This window comes from Coffea arabica, chromosome 3e (assembly GCF_036785885.1).
Source record: "Coffea arabica cultivar ET-39 chromosome 3e, Coffea Arabica ET-39 HiFi, whole genome shotgun sequence".
Lineage (NCBI taxonomy): Eukaryota > Viridiplantae > Streptophyta > Magnoliopsida > Gentianales > Rubiaceae > Coffea > Coffea arabica.
The window spans coordinates 12,061,973-12,071,837 of record NC_092315.1 but is presented as its reverse complement, the minus strand read 5'-3'; the positions used below and the strand labels follow the sequence as shown (position 1 = coordinate 12,071,837).

At 33.7% G+C, this 9,865-nt stretch overlaps 1 protein-coding gene across 1 annotated transcript; it reads right to left on the bottom strand.

Moving 5' to 3' along the window:
• Positions 1-3,494: 3,494 nt before the first annotated feature.
• On the bottom strand, positions 3,495-4,770 carry LOC113735610 (uncharacterized). The gene is made up of 2 exons (XM_027262603.1): positions 4,551-4,770; positions 3,495-4,441 (listed from the first exon to the last, which is right to left on the bottom strand). The coding sequence occupies exons 1-2, from the start codon at positions 4,768-4,770 to the stop codon at positions 3,495-3,497; spliced, it is 1,167 nt and encodes a 388-aa protein (XP_027118404.1).
• Positions 4,771-9,865: the final 5,095 nt, after the last annotated feature.

Sequence of the window (9,865 nt, the reverse complement as noted above, 5' to 3'; positions counted from 1 at the left end):
TTGATACTTTACCTCTACATCATTAAATTCGAAACTTACATCCATGTTCACCAAATTAAAATTGTAAGCTAACATAAGAAAAGTTTTCAGAAATTGCAAATTTAGCTTAAAGGTCTCAACTTCCTCAAGCAAGCAAAGAGAAAATCCAGCTTGGATGTTTTTCTGGAGCTTAAAATAATGGAAAAGTGTTAAAATTTTAAAGGTGCATGTTTTCTACGCGTTAAAGGAAAAATTTGTCCGAATGTCCATGTATTCATCTTGATCCTTGGGGCATATGCCTCATGACACTAAAGCCCCATTTGACTGCCAAGGACAATTCAAGAATGCCTCACCCCTTCAAAATACTGATTGGGATCTCACAAGTATAGTTTTCACCTAACAAGATTTGTAGCTAGCCGGTTTTGATATCCTTCTCTAATCAGCACTTTCAATAGCATGTTGGAAGCAAGAAAGCCTACACCATCGGCAAGGATATTAGATCAGTTTGCCATATTTGTGACTTGGTTTTCCTTTAACTATTCTACTTAGCTAGCTACCAAACCTGGATCCATACCCTACAATCCCCTATGTCTATAGAATATGTTGTTCAGAACTTTTTTGCCCTATGGATACCTAATTCTATGGTGTCAAGAACTTTTTAGCTTTCTATTCGTGTTTACCATGATATCAAGAACTCTTCTACTTTCCATTGGTGTTTACATAGTTTTTTTTGGTTTCTTATTCACTTTAGACCTTTTCTACATTTTTGTTAGTATGATGCAGTTTACAATGACATGGCCTTGGATTTTCTTTTAAAAAGATGAGTTTTTTCACTGATAAAAAGGAAATTCAATAATCTTCAGCAGTCCTGAGATACGTAGCACATGTGTTCTTTCTCTTTTCTTGATTACATTTAATCTATTTTTTTTGTCTTTTTCACTATCGATATAATCAGCCTACCACATATTTATTTGTACAATCATGTGTCAAACATATTTATATTGGTACCTCTTGTGCATTAGGCATCTAATATTCTGGTGCACAATTTGCTAATGAAGTAGCTATTTGACAATTTATCTTACTGATACATTTTGCAGGCTGTCTTACTTACTGCTTCATATTTACAAGTTCCTTTGCGATTGGAAGATTCTCAATCATATATTCATAACTATGCACCTTCCATTGAGGGGGTGTCATGTGATTCAACTTCAAATTTGTTAGTTTTGACAAATGCAAAGCCTATAGAGTTTCCTCTCCTTTTAGAAGGGTAAGACTCAACAAGAGCAGCTTATGTGATATTCTTACTCAATAAGGTTTGCTTCTATTTCGTTGTCTTGTATTCTAATTATATGCAAAGTAAAAAAGTGAATCAGCTCTAAATAACTTAGTGTGTAGGACATCATAATTATTTCTAATTCTAAAAGTATATATCACTTAGCAAACTGAGGTATTCTGAAATGTGAACTAAAACATTTCTTTCTTCTTTTGTATATACCATTTCAAAATATACATGCTGAGTTCCTAGTTATGGTATTGACTCTTTTCTAAATTAAATATATTTTGGCAAATATCTCTCCCTTAAAATTTCAAAAAAGAAAAAAAAATTGTAGTATTTTTGCCTATTCAATAAAATTATTCATTTACAAACTGAATAGTATCTTGTTTAACTAATGAAAGATACCATGACTGACAATTTGTTTTAAGAATATGAATGAATGCTATTCCTGATTATTGTGTTGGAAGGTGCTCGTGTACTTATAGCCAAAAGGTTAATTATGGTGTGGATTGAACATTGATCAAGAGATTGAAGAGAAAAAGTGGGGATGGATTTATTTCACATTTTCTTTTTCTAGAGTATTTTTATCATAGTTATTAAACTCGGCTCGAAGAGGAGACCGGTAAAGGAGGTGGGTCAACGGGTCACTGGTTCAACCAGTGGGTGAGTGGTTGAACCAGTGGATCACTAAATATATTTAAATATTATGTCTTATAATTTTTTATATAGGATATATGATATAAATTGTAATAAACAAGGTCATAACGAATATTCATTTAATTTAATTTGCAATAGAATATTTAATTCATATAAGAATCAGCAAAACATAAATTTAATTAGTAATCCACCAAACTTCAAGTGTAAAATTTTATATGTTTAGTGTAATTATCTAGGTAACTTACGAATTTTAAGTGCAAAAAATTATTAAAAATAATATTTGTCTTTAAAATAAATTATGTAATATGTTATTTTTGAAATCTATTTTATAATTTATAGAATTTAGGGGTCATAAGTTTTTGTTAAAAGATTTCAAATAAATTTGTTTTGGAGAAATAAAAAAAATAAAGATAAAATTGACAAAACGTTCATATAGTATAAGAATGGCAATTAACTAACATGTGGCAAAGTGGTCTGGTGGTGAGCATGTCATAACCCTACCCAAAGGTCTTGGATTTGAATCCAAGCAAAGGTTTGGAAAAAAATTTTTCCTCAAAACCGATTTGTTCACAAAATCGGCCGGGTTCACGGTTTAATCTGGTTGAACCGCCGGACCGTTGAAAAGTCAACGGATCATTTGCAGAAACGATCTAATTAGCGAAGCGAACCGGCCCAGTTCAATGGCCGGTTGCCGGGTTGACCGGTCGAACCACTGGGTCGGGCCAGGTTTAATAACTATGCTTTTTATGCTTATATCTTATAATGAATTTGGTTTATGAAAATTGTTTACACTTTTGCATTTTGTTTGCCTTCTAACTCCAGAACTGTCATTTCTAGGGATAAAGCCCTTTTAATTAATTAAATACTAAAAGTACCATATATCATAAAATTGGTGAAAGTGTTTATTTTTCTTTGATAAGTTTGTTGATGCAGTTTGCTTTTAGAAGTTTGTCCGCTTAAGTTGATAACACACTTCCTTATTATTTTCCTATTATGCAGGTAACCCTGACTATGTTCTTGTTCTATGTGTAGGACTTATAGCAACTTTTGAGTTATATTGGCATCAAGAGTTTAGGACCACGCCATGTTTTAGTCAATCTGAAAAAACTTTTAAAAATCATTCCTTCCCTGGAGTATATAGATACATGTGCAAGCCTACATTAGTGTTTTGGTTTATGCAAATCAAAGATTTGTATTCTTAGTTAGGTACCCAATTTTTCGACAGAGCACCTTACAATGGATTGTAATCAATTATTTGGTAGAGAATTGCAGAATATGCATGATAGAAATTCTTATTTGTTTACTTTTTCCAGCTTGTGTGATATAGGTCTTTGATCTTCCTAGGATCATGCAATTCTTTTTTTTTTTTTAAGTTAAAATGGAGGGTCTAAGTTTACGCCCTTCATTTTAAATTCATGCATTATTATTAAGTAGACACTATTAGCCATAATATCATAAATTCAATTTATACTTTTCTAATTACTTTTTATTTTGTTCAAGTTACTTGTGACATTTTATTTAGTTAAATTTTCTAGCCTTAGTAGACCGTACAAAATAAAAGTGGTACAACTTTTTAGCTAAGCTAAAGCAGCTTTCTACGAAAATTAGGGAAACCTAACCTATCCATGGTAATCTCCCCACGGACAGTAACCGGCAAAGCACGAAAGTCATCAAAAACACCATCTTGCTCCGTATTTGCACCCAAGTTAGCTAGATAATCAGCGGACTTGTTCGCCTCTTTACAACAATGGGTTATCTCATGGAAATGCGGCTTGACACTGAGCAATTCATCCACCACCCGTTGCAGCCTCCAAGGGCAACCATGTGTCCCTTGCAATATCTGCACCAAGACAAATGAGTCGGACTCGACATGCAACTCTTGGAAGCCTCGAGCAACACATAGCCGCACCCCAAAGAGCATGGCCTTGAGCTCCGCGTGTAAACTGGTCAAGGACCCAAAAAAACAGGAATAACCGACGATGAATCTTCCTTCCCAATCACGCACAACTCCCCCACCCCCACTCACACTCGGGTTCCCCCTAGCACAGCCATCCGAATTCAACTTAAATCCTGTCCTAGGAACCGACCATGAGATCGGCAAAATGGAAACCCTTCTTTTCAGACCAACCAATGAAGCGTGAAGAACATCCCAAGAGACAAAACAACATGCTATCTCCGGAAAACTACAATGAAGTAAATCACACAGCTGTTGAAATACCTGGTCTGCCACCTCCGTCCACCCCACCTTCCTTCCATAAAAAATTCCCTTGTTTCTCACCTTCCATAACTCCCAGCAAACAAGCATAGGTAACATATGATAAACAAACTTGAGGTACACGTTGTGCCCTTTGCGCAACCACCACCGTAACACCATGTGTCTCAGCATGGAAACCATTGTCCAATCTCCTAGGCCAACCTCAAATCTACTCCAAACTGCCTTATTCAAATCCCTTGTAAAAAATGTGATTAACCTCCTCCTCTGCCGGTTCAGAACAACAATGACACTTAGACGGACCCTGTACCCCAAATCTACGCAACAGGTCCATTAACGAAATACGCAATCGTAGCAACCATAGCATGAAGAATGAGATTTTGATAGGACACCCCTTTAGCCACACGTGCGAAACTACCCAAGAACAATTAGAAGCCTGCGAAACAAGCGAGTAAGCCGAAGAGACCGAGAACGAGCCGTCCTGCGTCAAAGCCCACACCATCCTATCAGAACTACGAGCGGATGGAGGAGGGACCTTCACCACTTGCCGAACCAACTCAGGCCCAAGAACCTGATTAAGGAGCCACCTATTCCATTGTGCCTGAGAGACAAAATCTGCTACCACATGTTCATGAAAAATGTCCATCTGCTGACATATAGCCCCAGTTTCCACCAATTGTCATGCCAAAAATCCATCGATCCCTCACTGAGGACCCAGCAAATATGCTCCTCTTCCAATTGTTGGACCGAACATAACCTCCTCCAAGTGTAAGAAAGCGAAGAACCCTTTTCTGACAAACAGGGGTGCACCCCGCTACTATATTTGGCTGCTAAAAATCCAGCCCATAGGGATCTCCTTTGCCGAAAATTCCACCAAAGCTTAATGGAAAAAGCGTCATAGTATTGCTTCCTATATTTCCACAAGAAAGGGAAAAGGAATATCACAAGATTTTCACAAACTAATTTGAACATCGACATAGTTATCAAGGTTGTATTGAGTTTCTAAATCTGTGAAATAAGAGAATAGAACAGAAGATTTTAACATTCATGTGCAATGGTGCACATGAGATTTGTTTTTATTCATAATACAATTGAGAATGTTTAAGTCCATTCTATTGACAACATTTTTTTGATAATGTTGTTTCTTATTTTTGCAACCATTGGAATGGCTTAAAAAATCACTAGTTTACAAGCATGTTTATGCATTCATCTTTTTTTGGGAAATGCATGCAATTTAGAAACGTTATGCATTTCCTCTACTATTTCCTCCCCTTCTCAATAACAGCAGCAAGTTAGATTTTATTTCCGTATTTTAGAGGTATATCATTAAAGGAAGGATTTGATGCTATCATTTTGAGAAAGTTTTAAATATTATGTTTCATGTTAAAAGGATTTGATGCTGGCATTTTAAGAAAGTTTTTAATATTATGCTTAATGTTGATACTGCAAACCCATTTTCCATCATTAATCTTCAAGTAGTTGAGCTGATTTTTCCAGTAAATATTCAAATTTATACCATCTCGAACCTTTTAAATTGTAGTACATACTGATTTGACGGTATAGTTGCTCGTTTGGGAATGAAGTGAATAATTTTTTCAACTTTGCATGTATACTAAGAGAAATTTGAATTGTCTTCTCAGGATCCTCCTTGCTGAAAACCTAAGAAATGATGTCCTTTTTATATAGGGAATTCTCTAATAGCTCATAGACATTCTATACGGTACATGTCAAAGGCTTCTTGAGTTTATACTTCCATTAGCAGGATCTCAAATCCATCTATCAGTCCTAAAATTAATATTCGTACCATTTTTTGCTATCTTCCATAGCCCTATGTTCAGTTGATTCTTTGCTCTCACCATGTTTTCATCCACATCTAGGATATGTACTTCTGGGATTTACAATCCAATAAATTGGTTTTCTTAATGTATTTAACCTTCAGAAAACTACTTACCAGCTAGCTAAGATGACTAAAAATCTGTAGCATTGTTTTGCAAGCCTATGTCCTTAAATACCAATTCTCGACCATTAGCATCAATAACCTTTCTCAAAATCAACCAATACATTTTTCATAATCGCCAATGTCTCACCAAAGCTAGCCAATCTCCTCCTGATATATTTGCATAGGCTGCTAGACAGCTAGAAGCATGACATTCTGTAAGAGGACACAACCATAACTGAAGCAACACAAATTTTCCTTTTGGGTGTGTTCAACTCATATGAAGACAACTTGGCATATTTTTAAACATTAGGCTAGATTGATACAGAACTTTTTGCTATAATATTTAACCAAAACTGAATATTAGTTTCTTGCACTACATTCATAATTTGAGATAAATAATGATAGTCAGTTAGAAATTTTATGAACTACCATAAATATAATCACCAAAATACAAAATAATTAATGGTTCAGAATATGGTTGACCTCTTATATTTCGCTAGTTAATTTGCAAGACTTTAAGGAAGCAATTCAGAATTCAGATTTTGTGTCATCAGTTATAAAATTTTATCTCAATTGTCTGGTTTAATCTTTGTCAACTTTAGTAGCACCCAAACAATCTTTCATCATAAATTTACGTCTAATCCCATGTCACTTTCAATCGTTGTAATTCCAACAGATGTTTTGTTAATGCGACCATTAGAAAAGTTTCAAAAAATCGTGGTCATCTAAGTCTAGTTAGGGAAGCCCATTTATCATCAAGACAGTTGGTAAGGAATTTTCTTGTATCATTTTTTTTAAGTCAATCGACACTTATTTACAACTACTATTAAAGGGTGCAAGTTCAACTAGGCCATCGAGAATCTAGAGGGTACTAAACCACGTTCGAACTAGATAGGTTCATATGTACTCACTGACTCTAAATCCTAAAAATGCCACATGAGTGGCAAGTATAAGAGGCAAGGATCAAACCCCTAGTCTCTCACTCACAATGCATTTAATGGCCATGATTGAAAACTTCAATAACAAACCAAAGAACTGATTCTCTAGTCTCCAACTTCTCTCTACATCTTCTCATCTTCTCAGAAAACCTTTTTCTTTGGGGATCTCATTTTATTATGTTTTTCAATAAAGTCTCTTCTAAATTTTCTTAGCTAGAGTCCTTTATTTCTCCTAGGGGTTCTTAGTGAGAATTTTCGGTTTCTCCTAAAACTTTCTAGTGAGAATTTTATGCTTTTATCCTTATTTTATTGTTTGATCCGAATTTATTTCAGATCTGGAATTTTTTTTAGATCTTGGGTCTGTCTCAACAGATCTCATCATCATTATTGGAGTTTGAATCCGTTGATTAGAAGATCATGCAATTGAAACTTGTACAAAAAGGAGTTACAACAATTTATCTTATTCTAAGGCAATTTAAAAATTTCTTATATGTTTTTAGATCTGTTTAAAATCATTCAAATCCACTGTATCTGTTGTTAAATTGCATATCTATTATTTTAAGTGCATGTTTAATCTGCCACTAAAGTAGAGATGTAAATCAAATCGTGCTAGACGACTTTCAATAATTCATTAATGAAATTTGCTTTTTATCAAAAAAAATTAAAAGCATGCATCTATAATAGCAAACTATATTGCCATCTGTTCTTTTTGTCCACCATAATGATAGAGTCATGTATTGTTACAAGTCTTGAGGTTCTAGCAAGCCCTTCTTCAGTGCTACCACTCTCTCAAGAGGAAATGTCATCTCTACCTCTGAAAAAATATCAGTAATATCGAAAGTTTGAATGTGTACGCCACAATTTTTTAGGTACTTGCACATTATTTGTAGACTTTCCCCATGCTGAATTTGCAGTTCATCTTGTATATCATTATCATATACATATTTTTTTGTATATGAATTTCAAAGATCAGATTGTACATTACTACCATACATGTGTTTGTGTGTATATTATCTATGGCTTAAATCGAAACCAAATTTGGAATGTGAATTTAACATAAGTATAATCCTACAAAATCGAAAAATATAGATAAAGCTATAAATTAAGAAAATGCTTCTTTTGGAATTTTCACTTTAATTTTTTAAATTACCGACTAGAATTTAACATTTTCTTATATGTAGCATATGATAATTTGTTTTAAAAGTAATGATAAACTGCTATTACATCAACTGAGGAATTGTTTTATTTTTATTTGACACTTTTGTAATATTTTAACTTAACATTTCGTCAACGTGAAGAAGAATTCTACAGTTATGTATGAAGTTATTTCTAAAAATTAATGAACTTTAACCTCATCCTTAAGACGTTTTGTGATTTTTCTATTTCTTGTGGTAGTTAGTTTACAAAGATCATTGTTCATTCTTTTTTAGAGAAAAGATACTTCATTTTTTATATACACTTCCATCGTTGCCATACTATGCTTTATCTCTTACAAAATTTTATGGTTTTAATGGACAAGGAAGAGGTTCACTAATTTGTGGTCAAAAGACTTATTTTGTAGCATTGTTGTGACAATAAACTAAGAAAAAGAATTATGAAACATAATTTTGAAGTTATAATAAGTTGTACAAAGCTAATGACAGTCTTTTAAATATTAACAAAAGAAATAGCAAATTAGAGTATGACATGAAGTCACAATACGAAAGCTTGGATTCTAATTTGAAAACGTAGCAATTATCCGGGTGTTTTACAAATTATAATATTAGGATAAAATTATCTTAACATTATTGTGACATAAATACAAGGAAATTATCAATCTTCCTAATAGATGAACATTGTAGTTTATTATGTTTATATCTTGAAAGTAAAATAAATGTGTAGATAATATATCTAACGTACACTCATTACAGCTAATATGGTATTCAATTTAAAAAAAAAAAATTAGAAGGTCATATGAAGTAAAACAAAAAATAAAGAAAATGTATCATAAAAGTTTAGTTTGCTTGTTTTTACCCCAAAAGAAAGGAACAAAAGTGGTGAACCAGTTTCCTATCTCTACCTTGCAATTGACTCGAAGATAAATTTATCAAAAGAATAGTTTGTTAATCATACAAAAATTACACGTGCTTAAGAATCAATGATTCTTTGACTATTTCTCTTTTTCAAATAGTTATCACAAATGCAATGGTTTTATATGGAAAAGAAATAAATGTAAAACAGATTTCCATCAATGCCTACTAAACAATTTAATGGTTCATTAATGCTTGAGTCAAATTTTCAGAAACTATCAAGGCACCGCACCCCACCTTAGTACAGTATAAAAGCAGCTTTCCTTGCTCTATTCTTTGCTCCAAGTCATCCAAAAGAAAAAAAAAAGAAAAAAAAGAGAGAAGAAAGTATTTTCTGAGAATGGTGAAACATATCTTTTACCATTTTCTAGAAACAAAAGAGAAAGAGGAAGAAAATAGAAGAAGTGGTCTTCAACTTGGCCGTGCTCGTTACGAACTTGTGGAGAGAAACAATCGTTCTCCACAACTCTTGCACCTATTCCCGTGGGAAATCAAGAAAGTAATCTCAGCCCACGACCTAGAGCATCAAATTGGTCTGGAATTAAGTACAAAACAAGTGAAAGAGCACCTACTCATCCACTGGGAAGATGAAACCAAAAACCGTGTGATCAATGGAGAAAGAATTCCTATCCAAATTCTTGATTTGGACACTGGAACTAAGTGCCAAATGCTCTTCACAAAGTGGCCGACTCGTGATGTGTATTTGATTCTAGGAAGTTGGTTTAAGGAATTTGTGGCTAACAGAAATTTGAGTTCTGGAATGACCATTGGACTGTATTGGAATAAGAAATCCAA